The sequence below is a fragment of the Dermacentor andersoni genome, chromosome 2, assembly GCF_023375885.2.
Source record: "Dermacentor andersoni chromosome 2, qqDerAnde1_hic_scaffold, whole genome shotgun sequence".
In the NCBI taxonomy this organism is placed as follows: domain Eukaryota; kingdom Metazoa; phylum Arthropoda; class Arachnida; order Ixodida; family Ixodidae; genus Dermacentor; species Dermacentor andersoni.
This window is the reverse complement of record NC_092815.1, coordinates 223,065,467-223,085,754: the sequence shown is the minus strand read 5'-3', so window position 1 is coordinate 223,085,754 and position 20,288 is coordinate 223,065,467. Positions and strand designations below refer to the sequence as shown.

Below are 20,288 nucleotides of genomic sequence, written 5' to 3'. Positions count from 1 at the left end.
AATGCAGAATTCTTTTTAAAAAATTGAGTTTTTACTAGGTCTAAGGAAATGGAATGCAATCCGACAATATTTTAGGAAAAGGAAATTTTTCAACATGTGAGGACAATTTAAATTTCATTAAATGGCGCAAGTACAGGTGTTAGGAAAAGTGCAGCCAAAATTTGAGTGTTTTGAGCAGTGTTGTAAGACACATTTTTTTTATAGATAGACCTTTTGCTTTCGTTGAAGGAGGTCTGCATAAAAAAAAATTATATTTCTTCTCATAACAAAATTAAAAATGGGCAAATACTGTTGGTAAATTACACAAAAATGGTACCTTAGGAAAACATAAGACCGCTTAGTTAGAGCTGCCCATAAAGTATATCTGTTGAAATTTTATTTGCATCTGATATTGTACGCTCGCTCTGAGGAAAACTTGAATTCACAAAAAGAAGACATCATATTGAGAAATTTTTATACATGAAATTCATGTGGCCCTAATATTTACAAAATATTTCATTTAAGAGATTTTTGTAGCTCATCTCTTTATATCTGTCAGAGACAATTTTTTAATAAATAATCAGAAATGATCTGAGTTTTCCACTGCATTTGACATGGAATGACGTTGCAGTAACAGCATCATTAGAAAAAGACAATGCTAAAACAAGAGAACGCTGCTGTGAAGAATACATTCAGGCGCTTGGTAGCTGCTGTAATCAGGCACACTAACGCCACGGCGCTGGCATGGGATTGAAGTGCAGCTAGCAAAGAGGGTACTCATTCACCATTTGATCGGAAGGCAAGAAAGAAATCCATCTTTACTTGTTGCCAGAATACAACACTCAGTAAAACAATTGCACCTATGACATGTTCTTCCTTTGCTCTCATTTATGTTGCGTCTGCTCCCATAATGAGCTAGGAGTACCTAAGAGCATATACTCATTCGTGGCCATTAATAACTCCAAAAGGTTCACAAAGCAATGAACGCCTGTGAGGTGACGCACACGCGTATATACAGTGGAAGTCCCAGCTTCAAGGTGCACCAATGTACACTGTATTCAAGGCCACGCTGTCGACCCTGCTGATTACTAGGCACACACCACCACCTTATATTCCACACCCTATATGTATATAGTGTGTATTAAAATTTTCCCGGCAAGACATGCATGTTCTCATCTCTCCCTGTGCATCTGCTCACCATGTGTCATAACGAAGGCAAAGAAAATTGTGCATAAAAGGCTGCAGGCCGGGCAGGAGGTCCACACCAGCTATCACCTGCACTTTGAACTGTCCGCACCACCTACACAATAAAACATGTCTGAAGAACGAGTAAGATTATTTTGAATTCGAGGAATTGAAGTGCTTGAATCATGACACAAAAGGCTGAGAGTTAAAGGTTGCACCTCAGATTATGAGCATTTATGAGAAGCAGATGAAGACTTTTGCAATAATAGTTCCATTAAAAAAACGTACCTTCATTTGAGTCTTGAACAGATGTTGCAGGCTTCTTTTGTTTCAAGGCACTTGATGCCCTTCACGGCACATGTCTGAGCCATGATCTGATGGCATCTTCAACATTTCTTGTGCTTCCTTGGAGAAACTGTGTTGCAGCAGCTGAAATCAACCAACACACACACACAGACACATATATATATATATTTTGTCATGGTGCCACGAGGACTAAGATGACGATCACTAACAAGACGAAAGAGACGAGGTAGTGGGGCTAACCTAAGGTCCGGCCATACTGGTTGTACCAGCCATATCTTCTGCAGAGTAAACACGGTCCCATTTAACCTTATATCTTTGCCCGTTTCACTTTTGGTGGAGGAGTTAGGTATTGCGCAAGACGGAACTCTACAGCGGGCTTGTCCTGGGCCGCCCTACCACGCTGACAGACGACCAGGCCGCTGGGTTAAGCACGGCATTGGCAACCGGTGCACCCGGGCCGTCAGCATTCGCGACACCGCAACCGTCAGTCATCTTGACCCATCCGCGCGACCCCGGTACCTTGTCTGGTAGCGGCTCCGACAAAGTCATTAACGGCCTTTGGGACAAACCTACCTCATTCAGCATCGCATACATATTGATGATGCACCGCCTATTCACGGATGGCCCTATCGCATGTCACACGCTGAGCGCCGAGTAATACAACAGGAGGTCGATAAGATGCTTACCAAGTGCATTACTGAACCATCGTCAAGCCTGTGGGCTTCTCCTGTTGTCTTGGTGAAGAAGAAGAACAACACGTGGCGATTATGCATCGATTACCGCAATCTAGACAAGATAACAAGGAAGGATGTCTATCCACTGCCACGCATAGACGATGCACTGGATTGCCTACACGGTGTGATGTATTTTTCATCGATAGACCTGCGCTCCGGTTGCTAGCAGATTGCCATCGATGACATGGACCATGAGACGACTGCATTTGTTATGCCAGGTGGTCTTTATCAGTTTAGAGTCATGTCATTTGGCTTGTGCAACGCTCCAGCCACCTTTGATGACACGCTCTTGATGATGGACACGCTCTTGCACAGCTTCAAGTGGTCTAGTCTTTGTTGTTACCTCAACGAAGTCATTGTGTTCTCATCGACCTTCGCGACACACCTTGAACGCCTTTTGTCTATTCTTTCTGTCTTCCGTGCTGCTGGGCTACAATTAAATTCTTCGAAGTGTCACTTTGGTCGCCGCCAAATTACTATCCTCTGGCATGTCGTCGACTCATCTGGCACCTGCCCTGATCTTGCAAAAGTTTGTGCTGTTCTTGATTTTCCTGTGCCTACCTGTGCCAAAGACGTCTGCAGCTTTCTAGGCTTATGCTCTTATTCCCGTCGATTTGGCAGAAATTTTGCGTACATTGCTCGGCCTCTGACTGAATTTCTGAAGAAAGGCGTCCCCTTTTCATGAGGTCCTGACCAAGCTACTGCCTTCCAACTTCTTATCACCCTGCTCACTACTCCACCAATTCTTGTCACTTCGACCCATCTGCCCCAACAGAGGTCTATACAGATGCTAGAGGCCATGGAATTGGGACGGTTTTAGCTCAGTGTCAACATGGGCGTGACAAAGTTGTTGCGTATGCAAGTCGCCTGTTTTCACACGCTTGACGCAATTACTCCATTACAGAGCGTGAGTGCCTCGCACTCGTATGGGTAGCGAGCAAATTCCGGCCATACTTATACGGTCGACCTTTCACTGTTACCACGGACCATCACGCTCTCTGTTGGCTCTCGACACTTAAGGATCTAACGGGTCATCTAGGCTGCTGGGCAGTACGTCTTCAAGAATTCACCTGTGCAGTGGTGTTCAAGTCCGGTAGGTTACACCAGGATGCCGATTGTTTGTCTCCGCACCCTATTGACGCTTTTGACTCCAGTGATGCACCTGCTGGAATATTCACGCTCTCCGCCTTCCACCACATCAGCAAGGAGCAAGCACGTGATGTCTCTTTGCGTGACTTTATCAGCCGCCTCCGTTATGACCCGTCGGACCCCTCGCTTATTGTTCCTCGTTTTGGATGGCATCCTATACCGCTGCAATATTTTAACGTAGATTGGAGACAAAGTCTTGCAAAATATACACTTCTCTTTAATGGCGGGCCAGAACAAGAGCGTGCAGCTTACGCACTTTATCGTCTTTCGTGGAGCCGACCTTTGTGCGCGCCGTCCTGCAGTGCGGGAGCCCCACATTCTTGTGTCAATTGCCCCCCATGCGAAAAGTGACTGTCTGGGTCGCGTCAAAAAGTTCTTTCAGTGACTTAAGAAACGGAGCTCCTCAGGTGCATCTCGGCATTCACATACGCGCATAGTATGGTTTCATGCGCACTACATGAACAACTTCAGCGCGAGGACAACAACGGAGTGAACCGGGGTCAGAACTGCAGGGGACGACTTTGTAGGTCACGTCACTGAGGCGGCATGTAATCTTATAGAGACCAAAATACCGGCGGATCAACTTTTTCGAGAGTCCACGGCGATGGACGGGTGTCCAGACCCACACGCAGGCGCCGGTATTGTAATGGACGTCGCGTCTACCCTGGTTGTATCGAAGGGTGTCGGTATGCTGTTGGCTCTGGATACGATGCCGAGCAAGCTGGCGTGCCTCTTCGACTCTTTGTACGAACTCATTCACGTGTTCGCTGGTCGGGTTATTATCAGCCAGAGGTAGCATGGCGTCAAGTGTTGACGTGACGTGGCACCCGTATACAAGCTCGAATGGCGTAAACTGTGTAGTCTCCTGTGCAGTAGTGTTATATGTAAAAGTCACATAGGGTAAGATCTCGTCCCACGTCTTGTGCTCTACGTCGACATGCATGGAAGGCATATCAGGTAGCGTTCTGTTTAGACGTTCCATTAATCCATTGGTTGCAGGGTGATACGCAGTGCTCTTGCGGTGAAAGCTATGCATCAGCTGGAGAACGTCCTGCATAAGTTTCGCTGTAAATGCTGTACTGCGGTCGGTGATGAGAACGGACGGTGCACCATGTCGTAGGACGATGTGGCGTACAAAGAACTTGGTCACTTCATAGGAATTTGCTTGCGGAATAGCTTCGGTTTTAGCGTACCGGGTTAAGTAGTCGGTAGCGACGACTACCCATCTGTTGCGCGAAGAGGTCACTGGGAATGGCCCAAGTAGATCCATGCCTATTTGTTGGAACGGTGCTTGAGGAGGGTCCACAGGATGGAGAAAGCCAGCCGGTTTAACTGGTGGTTTCTTGCGGCACTGACAATCGCGGCAGGTCTTCACGTACCGTTGCACAGAAGAATAAAGCCGGGGCCAGTAATACTTCTGTCGTATCCTTGCTAATGTCTTAGCGAATCCCAGGTGTCCCGTGTATGGCTCATCATGGCAGGCTTGCAAAACGTCTTGGCGTAGCGCCCACGGCACAACAAGGAGGTACGTATTGGGACCGCTTCCGCAGTTTTTCCTGTAAAGGACGTTGTTGTGCAAGAAGTATGATAATAAGCCGTGCACAAGCGAGCGGGGTAGAACATCTTCAACTCCTTGGAGGTGCTCGATCAGTGGCAGCAGCTCAGCGGCAGCGCGCTGGTGCTCAGCCATATTTATGGCGTCGATAACGCCAACAAATGGCAAGTCATGGTCAGGGTCTGATGACGTCGTAGGGAGTGGTGCGCATGACAAACAGTCAGCGTCACTGTGCTTCCTTCCAGATCAGTAGACAACTGTAATATCGTACTCTTGTAAGCGCAGGCTCCAACGGGCTAGTCTGCCTGCAGGATCCTTGAGGTTCGCACGCCAGCACAGGGTGTGGTGGTCGCTGACAGCCTTAGAGGGTCTACCGTACAAGTAGGGTCGGAATTTACCAATTGCCCACACAACCGCTAAGCATTCTTTTTCAGTGGTTGAGTAGTTTTTCTCAGCCTTGGTGAGACTGCAGCTTGCATAAGCAATGGTGCGTTCCGCACCAGCTTGCCACTGCAGAAGAACTGCGCCAAGACCTGCATTGCTAGCGTCAATATGAATTTCAGTGTCAGCGTCTTCGTCGAAATGAGCAAGTATTGGGGCATCTTGCAAATGCTTGTGCAATTTATTGAACGACTGCTGCTGCTCATCCGCCCAAATGAAAGGCGCATCGTCGCGTGTAAGCTGTGTCGGAGGCTCAGCAATTCTTGAGAATTCCTCGACGAAGCGCCTATAATATGCGCACTAACCAAGGAAGCGTTGGACAGCCTTCTTTTCTGTGGGTGGTGAAAACTTGGCGATGGCAGCTAACTTGTCGGGGTCTGGTCGGACGCCTTGAGAACCAACGACATGGCCAAGAAATTTGAGCTTTTGGAACTCAAAGTAGCATTTTTCAGGCTTGATGGTGAGGCCGGCAGTATGGATTGCAGCGACGACACTCTCGAGTCGTGCGAGATGTTCATCAAGCGTGCTTGAAAACACAATGACGTCGTCCAAGTATACGAGGCAGGTTTGCCATTTGAGTTCAGCAAGCACGGTATCCATCATCCGCTGAAAGGTGGCAGGTGCGTAACAGAGACCGAAGGGGAGAACTTTGAACTCGTAAAGCCCATCAGGTGCCACAAATGCTGTTTTTTCACGATCCTGTTCATCAACTCGATTTGCCGATACCCTGGTTTAAGATCGAACGAAGAAAAAAACTTGGCATGTTGTAGACAATCCAATGCATCGTCGATGTGTGGCAATGGATAAACATCGCGCTTGGTGACACGATTCAACTTTTTGTAATCTACACAGAAGCGTAGTGTGTTGTGTTTCTTTCTGACTAACACTACAGGGGAGGCCCACGGGCTGGTGGACGGCTGGATAACGTCGTCTTGGAGCATCTCTTTCACCTGATGCTTCATCGCTTCCCTTTCCACTAAAGACACTCTGTAAGGATGCTGACGAACAGGACGTGCAGACTCATCTGTAATAATGCGGTGCTTTGTGATGGACGTGCGCCGCACTTTGGATGATGTTGAAAACCAGTTTGCAAATTCATTCACGAGACTCAGTAGACGGTCTTTCTGATGGTCTGGCAGAGCGCCGTTAATGTGAATCCGTTCTTTTAGGCTGGGTAACTCAGATTGCTGAGACAATGCGGTTTCCAATGTGGCAATGTCAGTAACATCTGTGATTTCGCGAATAATTGCGATTGTCGTTCCTCGAGGTACATGCCGATACTCATTGCTAAAGTTTGTTAGAAAAACGACTGAACATTTGTTTCGCATCTTATCTGAAGAAGCCCTCTGGCTAACAAATGTGGCGCTTAAGAAGCAGGGGCATGTTTGCCTCAGCAATTCCTTCGGCGTCGTCCTCCATGTTGCATCGGACAAGGGTAAGCACGCTGCTCTTGGGTGGCAGCGTGACGTGATTGTCAGCTACGCGAAGTGCGATGTCATGGTCGTTGTCATTACTGTTCGCTATGGCTTGCGTAGTAGCGAAGCTGACTCTAGACTCTTGCAGGTCGATGATAGCACCGTTTGCCTGAAGGAAATCCATGCCGAGTATAAGGTCCTTCGAACATTCAGGAAGAATGACGAAGTCACCGATGTACGTGAAGTCCCGAATGTTGACTCGTGCCGTGCAACGGCCCATTGGAGTTATGAGATGCCCTCCTGCAGTACGAATCTGAGTTCCGGTCCATTGCGTTGAAACTTTGTTCAGTATATGCGCGACATTCTGGCTCATAAGAGACGTGTCTGCACCCGTGATGATTAACACCGTGACTTCGTGGTCATCTATGGTAGCTGGTACGCCACAGCATACTGACACGGAACTACACTGCTTTCTCTGCGCCTCAATTATGTCATATCGCGGTCGTCGTAGTGGAGGATCTTCAGCATTCGCAACGTCGGCGACCTCACCTCCGCAGGTCACTGGACTCGGTTTTCCCGGGAGGCTGGGCTGGGTGAGCGATGCCTCGTTGCTCTCGGCGGGAATAGGGGGCTGGAAGACCTGTTTCGGGCGGGTGACGGTGACCGGGGTTCACGGAATCGTGGGGCAAACGAGGTCCTTGCGTCTGCAAGGTATACTTCAATCTCCAGGGGGCGTTCACCATTGCGTGGGCACGGTGCGTTCAGTGAAAATCCACGGAGTCCAGCTCGGCGGTAAGGACACGCCCTGTAGAGGTGATCGGCTTCACCGCAATGAAAACACAAGGGCCTCTGGTCTGCGGTGCGCCATACATTGCTCTTGCTGGGTGGTCGTGTTTCAGCCATGAATGGCGTGTGGTGAGGCCTGAAGTCGCCAGTTGCTTGTTCAATGGCGTGCACACCATGAAAGTCCGGGACGTAGCTCACATTGTGAAAAATCGGGGACAACAAACTTTGCGCAGCTTCCGCATACGACATGCGAAGTTGTGGTTGCCATATCTCGTGCTGTGGTGTGTCGCTTCGCTCTGGGACTTGGACTGCCTGCCTGATTTCCTCCCGGACGACCTCAGCCAGAGCGAGTCACTGTACCGATGCTGGAGCCACCTGAAGCTTTTGGAGCTCTTCTCGAACGATAAGCCTAATGAGCAAGGCATCGGTATTGTCCAGGGATATAGCAAGAGAGTCATGCGATAAGGTCGACACGTCGTGGTTGTACTGCCTTGTTCACTGCTGCAGTGCCTTTTCCATTGATATGGCTTCCGCGAGAAACTCTGCAACGGTCTTTGGTGGGTTGCATATTAGGGCACCGAATAACTCTCGCTTGACACCACGCATCAAGTTCTTGAGCTTCTTTTCTTCCGGCATGGACGGATCCGTGCATCGGAAAAGTCGGCACATACCTTCGACAAACATTGCGACACTTTCGTTCGGCCTCTGTGCTCTCGCCTGAATTGTGGATTCAGCTCGCCTCTTGCGATCGAGGCTGGCGTATGTACTGATTAGCTGCCGTCGGAATTCGTCCCATGTCGATAGGGCCGCCTCACGGTTCTCAAACCATGTCTGCGCATAGTCCTCGAGGGCAATGTAGGCGTTGCGTAGCTTGCGCTCTTGAGTCCAACCATTGAATTCTGTGACACGCTCAGAGTGATCGAGCCAGTCCTCTACATCCTCCAAGGTGTCCCCATAGAAGGACGTGGGGATCTGCGGCTGGTTGAAAACGACCTCAGTCGGCACGGTCGAGGAAGAAGATGGAACCAATGTATTCATCCTTCTGACTTGATTGGGTAGAAGCTCATGTGCTCAGGCGGCAGTCCTTGAAGTCGGCGGCTTGTCCGTACATGCACAGGAGTCAGCTCGACCGGACTTCGTACTGGGCTTGTAGACGGTGTTCGATTTGGGAGTAGTAGCATGTACCCCGCACCTCCACCAGAAAAATGTAACGTAGATTGGAGACGGAATCTTGCAAAATATACGCTTCTCTTTAATGGCGGGCCAGAACAAGAGTGTGCAGCCTACGCACTTTATCGTCTTTCGTGGTGCCGACCTTTGCGCGCGCCGTCCTGCGGTGCGGGTGCCCCACATCTTTGTGTCAATATGCGCACAGAAGGACATGAACTTGCACATGAAGGACATGAGCGGTGTACACACGCAACTCCATGATGTCTCCACCGCTGGCCACCTAGGTGTTTCCAGGACCTACGACCGTGTCCGGCGATGATTTTCTGGCCTGGACTCTCCCGTACTGTGCGACATTATGTCGCTGCTTGCGAACCCTGCCAACATCGTAAGAAGCCTGGTTTGCTTCCTGCTGTAACCCTCCAGTCAATTGATGTACCCACTGAGCCATTTTGTCATGTTGGCCTCGACCTGTTGGGCCCTTTCCCTACCTCCAGAGCTGGAAATAAGTACATCGCCAATGCAACAAATTATTCAACCCCCTTTGCCGTCATGCGAGCCATCCAGACCAGTTGTGCTAGCGACGTCACAGACTTCCTGCTCCAAGATGTCGTCTTACACCATGGAGCTCCTCATCAGCTTCTCACAGACAAGGGCTGCTACTTTTTATCCCGGGTTATTGAAGATCTATTTCGCTCTTGAGCCACAAAACACAAGTTCACGACAGCATACCACCCTCAAACGAACAGCCTCACTGAACACCTGAACCGAACACTTACAGATATGCCTTACAGTACGTCTCCTCAAATCATCGGGACTGGGACACTGTGCTTCCATTTGTGATGTTCGCATACAACTCGTCACGTCACGACACCGCTCTCTACTCCCCCTTCTATCTCCTCTTTGGTCGTGACCCGACATTGCCTTTCAACACCCTCCTGCCAACTGCTCTCGAGTCCCCGTCTGAGTACGCTCGCAATGCTATAGCTACAGCCAGGTTGCCCATCAGATGTCATATTGCCCACCGTCGCCTTTCTGAGTCGCAGGCAAGACAGAAGTCTCTTTATGACAACCATCATCATGATGTCCAGTTCTCTGCCGGTGACCTCATCCTCCTTTGGACTCCTTCATGGCGTGTGGGCCTATCAGAAGAACTGTTCTCCCAGTACTTTGGCCCTTACCGCATCGTCCGACAGCTCAGTGATGTGACTTATGAAGTAGCTCCCAGCGATGCTTCCCCGTCGTCCACGTTAACCGATATCGTCCACATGTGTTGTCTCAAGGCATATCATGCGGCCGCCATCTAGAAGGGCCAGGTCAGCGTTTTCCCTGCCGGGGGTTATGTCATGGTGCCACGAGAGGGACAAAGACAATGATCACCAACAAGACGAAAGAGAAAACGTAGTGGGGCTAACCTAAGGTTCGGCCATACTGGTTGTACCGGCCATATCTTCTGCAGAGTAAACACAGTCCCATTTAACCTTATATCTCTGCCCATTTCAATATATTGTTAGTGTAGTAACCACATTTTCTGCAGTAGTGACAACACATATACTAGAGTGCTGCCTGCATTAACAAATCACAGTGTGTCTTGTAAAACCCGCAGGAAAAATTGTGTTAATCTGTATTCGTGTAACAGTATGTACCTAATGTCACATTTGCATAGATATTGAATTGATGGTCAATTTTGTTTAACCTGTTTAGTGTGCGGTATTTGCATTATGTACCAAACAAATTTGACATAAGTTGCACCCTACTGCTGGACTATTATTCCTCAAATGCATATTTGCAGGCGACGCAGCTATGAAATAAGCTTGTGCCAAGTCAGAGTTGTGTCAAAGTAGCAATACTTGGGCACAATTGAGTTACGTTTGCAGTTGCTGTAGCTTCAATATCAGACATGGCATAGTACTTGAAACAAACTCACGGAGCAATGCAAGCACTTCCTACAAATGCACTCGATTGACTGCGAAGTGCCTGCACACAGCAAGTTGCTTAGCAAACAAGCGGTCACTAAGCTGGGCACCATGAGTGCACATTCTCTCACTAGTTTCCAAAAGCACTTATAGCCGTGCGAATAAAGAGCAGGGCACTGTTGCAACTCACTTTATCAGCACACGAAAGCTTATAGCATCAGGCTTTACCGATGATTGCACTTGAAAGTTTTCAGGGCTGAGAAATTGAGTTTGTTTTTTATTGTGACCCAAGTGAACTTGGAAGCCAGCTGGTCAGACAGAATGTATGTCATTGTGTCTTTGTTGCAGCATTCACATTTTGTACAAGTTGCACGAGCTCACGAAACTGCAAGATGACAGGGAATTGTTTGATGAAAACGCAGTGTGGATCGACAGACATGATTATTTTAAGTCTTTTACAACCTAGAATTTGTTACACTTCACTGAAAGAACAGCTTGCTTACTTTGTCATAGAAGAATCTCTTGACAAAAAGTACTTTGTAGTGCCCTCAAGTAGAACCTTATGTGTAATCAATGCTGAAATACCTCTGAATTCTTACGCACCCTCAATTAGGATGCACACCCTATGGACATGGCCTCATCAACAATACGCACCTGTGTTCGGAGTCACCATGTAAAGTCGCATTGTCATACAAGTTATTGTATAGCAGTGGGGGTCCACTGTTCTAGCCAATAAGGTGCCCAGAATACCAGAAAAGGCTGGAAAACATATGAAGGTTATAACTCACATTATGCTCTGTTCTTCAGTACAACACATTAATTACAATAGCATATCGTTATATTTCTTTTTTATTGAAAGTTCCTTTGCTAATCCAAAAAATTGCATACTATCTCAACTATTATATACACAACCTTAATAGCAGAAAATTGCGTCAATTGGCCATTTCCCCTGGAACTGCCATCAGCTTTGACTACTAGAGCCAACATGTCAATTTAAAAGATGCATGGTGATACTTACCAGTACTGCAACCTTTTCTTTGTCAGGCTGCTCATTGAAGGCTAACAGCTTATCCAAGGAATCAAATGGCTTCTCAATAAGTGGTGGAGTTGTAATTACTGCATGGCCTGGCAATACTCCACATAATTTGTTAAGCATGTCTTCATGTTGCTGCTGTTAAATTGGATGATTCTGAGAAGCCTCAGATGTGTTGCTTGAACTCTACAAACAGAAAGACGAAAGCATAAAGCAACATAAGCGAGAACTTGTATTAGGTGTAGAATTTTCCAAATACTATAGAATAAGTGGCAAAAATTGACTTTCAAATGCTAGATAGTATTGCACTATTTGCTACACAAAAAGGGAATCAAATGCACTCATGGCACAAAGGCAATTTCCAAATGCTGGATCGGTACTCCTTATATTAAGAATGGTATGCGGCGTCAAGCTGCCTTGTTCACATGGTGTTAGGTTCTGTAGCATGGCATTCTAAGCAATTATGGCATTTATTAAGCTTATATTCCTGCTCATGCATACACTACACTTGGCAGCCTATGTAGGGCACTATAGAAACCATGTTACCGCAATATTAAATATTGCAGCTTACTGTTGTTAAGTGTCCTTCAACTAGAATGTAAAGACAAAGATGCAATGAACAAGTTCTTTCACACAAATGGTGTGACATGCATCAGCCTTACGGAATCCTGTTTGTGTCTGCAGAAATGAAAATAATTACACTATTTTATTAATACCACAGCACCTGATTAAGTACCTTAACTTAATAATGACGAGGCGTTAACTAACAGCAGCATCAGTCCCAAATGAATGTCATGTATATAGCAAAAGCGAACCTGAATATAGTAAACAGCAATACCAAAGGCCCAAGCAACCCTCTTTGCCACCAAACATGCCTTTACAGGAATCATTGCGAGTCTCATGTATTCTGTTCAGATAAGCTACCAATGCAAAATCGATACCATTCTGTGTCGATTACTGTCGTCTTAACAGAATAACTCGTAAAGATATTTACCCTCTTTCGAGAATTGACGACGCCCTTGACTGTCTCCAAGGCGCGGAGTTCTTCTCTTCTATCGACTTACGAAGCGGCTATTGGCAAGTCCCCATGGCACCCGAAGACCAACCTTAAATGGCCTTTGTAACACCAGATGGCCTATATGAATTTTGTGTCATGCCTTTCGGGCTTTGCAACGCTCCCGTAACATTTGAGAGTATGTTGGACACTCTTTGGCATGGTCTCAAGTCGAAAACGTGCCTGTGCTACTTAGATGATGTAGTTATTTTTTCGCCCGATTTTCCCACCCATCGCTGCAGGCTGGAGGAAGTGTTGCAGTGCCTAACTGCCGCCGGCCTTCAGCTCAACCTGAAGAAATGCCACTTTGGCGCAAGTCAGCTCACCATCCTTGGCCATGTAGTATCTAAACACGGTATTCTTCCTGACGCCGCCAAGCTCCATGCAGTTGCTGATTTTCCCAAACCTTCCTCCCTAAGAGAACTTCGCAGCTTCCTTGGCCTGTGTTCTTACTTTCGCCGCTTCATTCGGAATTTTGCGTCCATCACCGCTCCCTTGAATCAGCTTCTACGGAGCGACTTGAATGACTACGCCTGATCGTCCGCTTGTGACGATGCCTTCCAAGAGTTGCGCCGTCTACTGACCTCGCCGCCTATACTGCGTCACTGCGACCCGACAGCTCCGACCGAAGTACACACCGACGCCAGCGGTGTTGGACTCGGCGCTGTGCTTGCGCAGCACAAATCTGGATTCGACGAGTACATCATTGCATACGCAAGCCGCACCCTCACCAAAGCCGAGAAGAATTATTCCGTTACGGAGGAGTGTTTGGCCATAATCTGGGCACTTGGTAAATTTCGACCCTACCTCTATGGCCGCCCCTTCGACGTGATTACAGACCACCATGCATATCACATGCATGGTGCATATCACATGCATGCATATCACATATCACCATGCACGGCATATCTTACCTGACAAGGTGACAGACTAGAGCTAAGTGATAGTGCAATAAGTGTTGTGAGTGACAAAAAATGAAAAATTTTTTGGACGAACTGAATAACTTTATATTGCATATACATCAAGAGCAGAATAAATGTATGAACGTGCCTTCAACACTTTAACAACATATAAAATCTTCTAGGGCTACACTTCAATCTAGTCCCATGCACTATGTAACGATAATTCAGTTGTCTGAAATCTCAATGTGCCTTATTTCCCTCTTGTTAACTCACCTGGCACACTGTACTCTTTAAAAAATTCTGATAATGATGACTTATACACTCATTGATAGAGTGAATATGTTTGAATACATTGTGACTAACAGGACGAAGATTTCTAAGCGCAGGACATAAACATTTCTAAGTGATAAAGAAGGGGAAAACAAGTGTCGCAGAGTACCTAGAATAGTTCGTGATAGTTAATTATTTAACGGAAAATTTCTCTCTTCGATCTGCAAGTTTAGTTACTGCACTTCCTTGTCTTTCTGATCTTTTACTTCACAACTACAACATACAAATATAATGAAGTTTTCCTCTCCCATTAAATATGGTATAATGCTTTTGGGATGGTATGTATCCAGCTGCGACCTTGCACTGGCATTACATAAATATTGACAACAAACTCGAAGGCACAAGATACTTACCCACACAAGAGGGGTCCTTCTCACCAACTGATGCCAATTCCCATAAATCACCTGTATAAAACACAAGGAACAAGATCTGCTCACAGCTGTACTAAAATCTGCAACCATGCCCTGCAATAAGGCATACTTAGGGTTGTTTAAGTGTGGTGACATAACGGCGACAAGCTCAAGTGAACATACAAACATTAACTTCAACAAGGCTTTATTAGAAAGAGGTGCACATATTCATGCCTATGCTTATCACAGTCATAAAGCCTTTGTCCCTGTTCTGTCACTGCATTTAAAATATTCCCAAGTATGTCTAAACATCAAGGCTGAACCTCAGTGCTTCTGAAAGTCTGCCTATACTTTATATTCTTGCCACTTACCGGCCCACTTCAATCGAGTACCGCTATAAAGCAAGAGATACACTGGCCCCTCAACAAGCAGCAAATGGTGGTTTGTTGTACTGCTGGCGTCAAATGAAACACAGAGTGGAACGCGTGACAGAAGCATCACTGAAGGTACAGTGTGCGTTGTCCAGTCATCACCGTTGACAGCACTTTCACCTTGTATGCCTGCACTGTGCATTGATACTCCCCCTATACTGTGATGTTTTCATTTCTGTTCTGGTTCTTTACTTGAAAGTGAGAAAATCAGAAGCTAAAATGTTGCAGTACAGGGCGAGTATTATGGCACAGTGCGGTGAAACCATATGTGCTATCGGCATCAAATGAAACGGGAATAGTGCTGAAACTGATACAGTGTGTGCTGTCATCATTACTGAAAAGTCAAATTTTTTTCACTTTATGAAAGAAAAACAAGTATATTGCAGCATAAGGGGAGCATTATTGTGCAGTGCAGTCAAACTGGATGTGCACGCCTGTCAGTGGTGATGACTGGACGCACCGTCCAGGACGGACACACTACACGGACGCACGTCCAGGACTGGATGCACTATACCTTCGTTGATGCTTCCGCCACATGCTCCACCGTTCGCGTTTCATTTGATGCCGATAGGAGTCAAGGAAAGCAAACAAAGACCATAACTTTTCGCAGATTTTCTTCAGTTGATTTTATTACTTCCCTTAAACTACATGATCATAAGCTCTTAGCTCAATATAGACACCTTAGAAGACAGTGGCATAGCCAGAAGGTTTATTTTGTAAGGCAAGAGAGAAGAAAAGCAGATGGGCTACTCAGCCAGCTGAAACCATGCTTCGTCATAATAAATGATCCTCTCCTTTTTTCAACTCTTGTCTTGTTAGTGCGTGCCTGCATGTACTTATTTGTAGCACAGATTGTCTTCGTCCAGTTGGGTTGCTGCACTACTCTTGAGCCAGATCAAAATGCTTTACCACACACAAAAAAGCTAATATATAGTGAGAGGGGAATATAGGCAGAAAAAATTTTGCAGATCCCACGCACTGTGGGAATCAATGTAAGCGAAGCTTTTCGTGCTGGATGCTTTGACTGACAATAATTAGCGGTGATGTTCACGGCTAAAGCTTAATTTCTTCAATGATTATTCTAACACGAGAGTGGTGAGTTGATGTTAAATGTTGCCTTTCATGCACCACTGCTGTTTCTCTGCATAGTACACAGAACACACAGGGAGAGGTGTTTGCTTGAGGTGTTGTTGTGCCCCATATTTCATAACCTCTGAGAGGGTTGAGCATTGTCATTGCTTCACATGCCTCATCCCACCGTGGCAGAAGTGTTAAACATGAATTGGATTATGGGGCTGGTACGTGACAAAACCACTATTGGATTAAGACGCACGCCATAGTGGCGGACTCCGGTTTAATTTTGACTTCGTGATGTTCTTTATTGTGTCCCAAAATCTAAGTGCGTTTTCTGTTTTGACCTCGTGGAAATGTGGCTGCCGCGGTTTGGATCACATCCTTGACTTCTAGCAATGCTGTAGCCTCAAAGCTACTGTGGCGGGCACAGAAGTGTTTATTTGACGGTTGACCGCTTCCGTAGTGTCTCCTGGACCCTGTGGTCTGCTTTAATTAATGCGGCTCTGCTTCTGCACGCCCTGCATAGTTTGCCTGCTTGACATATTTGTATGGTGTTTATTTTTCAGAAATAGCAGCAATGTACTGTACCGTACCTTGAACTTAAGCTTATCCAGTTTCCCTGCAACCGTTGTCGTATAGTACTAGGGTGTCCTTGCCTTCTCACATCACCTTCCCCCCCCCCCCCTCCTTTGCATGGGAACTGCCTCTTGTCCTCTCTTCTCTCTACAGTTCTATCTACGTCCCCTCTGGACTTGCATGTTAGTAAAAAGGGAAGCGCTGCAGTTTCTGCAATGCTTCTGAGGGGAGTCATGGATAATTACAGCTGTCAAGAGGCTAATGTGGTGACACCCAGGGAGCTCCAGAGGGCATTGTGCATGTTCGACGCAGTAAGGTGAAAGTGAGTTTGTCGCTTCTCGCGTTGCCTTTCTTCTCCGACTCGCCCCTGTCATATATACACACTCTCTGAGCAAGCCCCTGACGCGGTGTACCAGACAGCAGCAGCCACAGCACCAGCAGCAGTGGGAAAGTCGAAGGAAGAGGCAAAGAAAACTTTGCTTTAAAATGGGCGGGTTGGTTTGAGCATTTTGACATACTTAGAATTGGAAAAAAACAACAACAACATGAAGATGGCAGGATGTGCACTGAACACAGGCAGTTACAGGTTGTACTGGCTAACAACAATGCTGCGAGTGACGTTGAAAAAAGTTTTCACTGCTTGTTGTTAGTAAAGAGTGAAAAAAATCAAGGTTCTTACTTTCACTGCAGCCTTAAAATTCTCTTCCAAATTCAGCAGAGGCCAGTCTTAGGAGATCAGTGTACAAAATAATATACTACTTGCAATCTGTAACAGGAGAGTTGCGCTTGTGCTACTTGCACAGTAGGGCGATTTTCTTTACCTACACTAGCTACACAGGTGTAGCTAGTGTAGGAAGTCGCCATTCTTTTTACTTGGTGTAGAGACATGTAGCCCTACCCACCTACACAAAGCCATTTTTATAGCTGTAAGTGTAGCCTGAAAACTACACTTTCTACTCTGCAGTTTCGATCAGTGTAGGCAGCAGACGACAGACAGACAGACTGGCATTGCAAACGCTTGGCGCCATTTTTGTCTAATACTGTCGGCACTGATATAACCACGATAGTGAATATTCGCTACAAAGACAGTAGCGAAGTGCTGGTGTCACAGAGGAAGGTGTGCTAATTTTCCAAGAAGATAAAATTGTTATGCATGGTGCGGGCTGTTTCAGACTCCATGCTGTATTATATGCATTGAGAAGCTGTCTTCGTGCACTGTGCATTTGCAATGTATTTAGCTGTGGTTTGTCTAAATTTGTTGATAAAAGGAAAATTGTTCATTGGCGTTTAGTTTTAGGCAAGGACATATACACAGCCAGTAAGTGCCAAGTCAGGCGAAGTGCGGAGTCAGGTGCTTTTCATCTGCTGATGCAGAAGACAATGCGCTGTCTGCTCTGATTGGCTACAGCCCAGCGAATGCAGCACACAATGTCATAAGCCTTGTTTACATGAATGCGACAGTAATGTATTGTATAATTTTTCTAGCATATCGCACTTCATGTAAACGCAGTAATTCGCTAGGAAGGCGTATCGTATGCAATGCGACAAATGAGGTCGATTGAGCTTAAAGATGCGCATTTAGATGTAACATGTAAACAGAATGGCATCGAATTTGCTGCGGGACTGCTATTGTGCAGCTGCGGTACTGCATGAACAGAAAGTAACCAAAACAAAAATGGCGTCTGCAACTGCTGGTTGCGCGGGAGTTTCCCGTGAAGAAACTTCTCGTGTTTCTTTCACCCGCGAGGAAACGACCGCCTTTCTTGCCTTAATTAGTGAAATGAACATCCGTGAGCTGTTAGACTCCAGGCGTCAGCGTAACCAAGCGCATTTCCAAATAATTGAAGTGGAGATGGCCGAGCTTGGGTACTGCTGGTCTTGGCAGCAACTCAGGACGCATTGGAAGAATTTGAAAGCACGGTACAACAAGGTATGTTCTGGATATTCCGTTTTCTCACTTCCCCAGGTTCTAAAATTTGCTTGTCTCCGCATATGTTATCTCATCAGGAGCTGCACGAGCAAAACAAAAGCGGGGCGTCGCGATCCGCTTGGCAGTGGTTCACGGAAATGCAAGCGCTGCTGTCTCACCGGCCAATGAGTGAGGCACTTTCCAACGGAGTTGACAGCGTGAACAACGAGGAGCGCGAAGAGAGCATAACAGGTGAGAACACTTGTGGGAACACACTAAGAATGGGTGCCTTGAAATGAGTGGTACTTCGTACCATAAAACAGGGTCGTGTAGTCGGTGCATTTTAGCCGAGCCGGGCTTCCACTGCACTCAAGAATGCGCAGGGTAGCAGGCTCCTTAGCTACTTGCAGAACTTTCCGGATGTTTTCAGAAATTCGTTGACATGAAATAGCCAATCGTAACTGGGCATATTGTGTTAAAGTGTAATTAATGGTTTCTCTTTGCTCTCTCGCAAAGGGAGCAAGCCTGCTGATGACATGAGCGAGTCCCTCGATGATTGTAAGTAACGGTTTCGTCATCACTGCATGAACGGGTTGCATGAAATGTGCGCTAAAGAATGTTCTTGTACTGCTAATCTGTAATTGTTCATTTTACAAGCGCAAGATAAATCCCATTGATATGACAACCATTAACATTTCTTTATGACAATAATTTATTCTAGAAGTACCACTGTAAGGCTACAAGTCATATTCCATAAATCATAACATTACTTCAGAGTTTGAAATTCCTTAGTACCATTCACGAACGTACCAGTTTTCATTTCATACTTTTTTGCTTACATCTGCAGCACCTAACCCATGCCTAGTGTCGCTGCAAAGGAGGTGGAGCAAGAGCAAGTATGCTGAACTGGTAGAAGTCCTGGCTGACCATCAAAAAAAAAAAAATGCAGAGCTGCTCCAAGAACACTCAACGATGATGTTCAACCACCAGCGGCAGTTACTACAAGAAGAACGAGAGAACAATCGCGAAATGATGACCGGGATAAGTAACTCGTTCCTCCAAGGCACACAAACAATTCTGTCACAGCTGTGGAGTAACCAAACACAGACTGTGTTTACCATCCCCACTCAAGGAGCTTTCCACGTAGCGCCTGGGCAAGTAAACTTTAGTGGTGTCCGCAGGGCTCACCCGTCAACCTGAGCACACTAAGAAAAAAATACCCGTAGAGCTTTCAAAGTGGTTTCTTGTCATTTACATGATCCACATTAGTGTGACCAGAAAACCTTTATATTGAAAAAGCATAGACAGCTTTTCGTTCATTTTGTATTCAGTGAGTGTTGCGGCAGAAAATGTCATCATATTTGATTTTTCTACCCACTGTTAATGTGCCTTCCGACATTTAATGTGATGTAGCTTGAAGCAGGGGACCTGGTGATCTCTCCATCTCATATTATAGTCTAACAGGTGTCCTGCAACAGCTCAGATGCCTGTTTCCCCGAAATGCTGTACAAAGAAAGTGCAGAAAGTTTTGTGTTGCTTGCTAATCTGGAACACTGTACGAGTCATACACAGACTTCAGCTTTGCCCTGCACCCCCCCCCCCAAAAAAAATTAAAAATAAAGAGCAGGTTTTGTCTTTTAACTCTCTACAAAGTTGCGTGCAATGGTTGTGACCTTGCCTTGTGTTATGCTGGGAAGACATGGACACCTTTTAGTATTTTACTTGACATTCCCTTTACAAATGTGGTACCTCAAGTTGTGTACAAGTATCTGCACATCACCTTTGTTTCAGGTTTACGTTTGCAGCTAGCAAATGTGTGCACATGCTGCCTATGACGGTATATGTCACAGATATTCTTTCAAGAGCACTCAGCTGCCTCGCAGTTTATTGTTCGTAGAATTGGGTAACAATAAGTTGTGCTCCTAATGTTCAATAAAAATTTTTATTTTGCAACCCTAATTTGATTCTTATGGACTCGTGAATACAATGCTCGTAG

The 20,288-nt window shown here is 46.1% G+C and overlaps 2 protein-coding genes across 2 annotated transcripts in view; both read left to right on the top strand.

Moving 5' to 3' along the window:
* Gcat (Glycine C-acetyltransferase) overlaps window positions 1–20,288 on the top strand; it is a 175,055-nt gene that overhangs the window by 4,126 nt on the left and 150,641 nt on the right. The gene's annotated exons all lie outside the window — the stretch shown is intronic.
* Window positions 17,603–20,251, top strand: LOC129387059 (uncharacterized). Its single transcript, XM_055075763.2, has 4 exons — window positions 17,603–18,313; window positions 18,391–18,544; window positions 18,809–18,850; window positions 19,140–20,251. The coding sequence occupies exons 1-4, from the start codon at window positions 17,984–17,986 to the stop codon at window positions 19,490–19,492; spliced, it is 879 nt and encodes a 292-aa protein (XP_054931738.2). The 5' UTR covers window positions 17,603–17,983; the 3' UTR covers window positions 19,493–20,251.

What these genes read in the sequence shown, in the direction of transcription:
- LOC129387059 (XM_055075763.2), top strand. Translation starts at nt 17,984, where the DNA reads ATGGCATCGAATTTGCTGCGGGACTGCTATTGTGCAGCTGCGGTACTG. An exon ending in TGAAAGCACGGTACAACAAG is followed by an intron (nt 18,314 to 18,390) that starts GTATGTTCTGGA and finishes TTATCTCATCAG; the next exon opens with GAGCTGCACGAGCAAAACAA. An exon ending in GCGCGAAGAGAGCATAACAG is followed by an intron (nt 18,545 to 18,808) that starts GTGAGAACACTT and finishes TCTCTCGCAAAG; the next exon opens with GGAGCAAGCCTGCTGATGAC.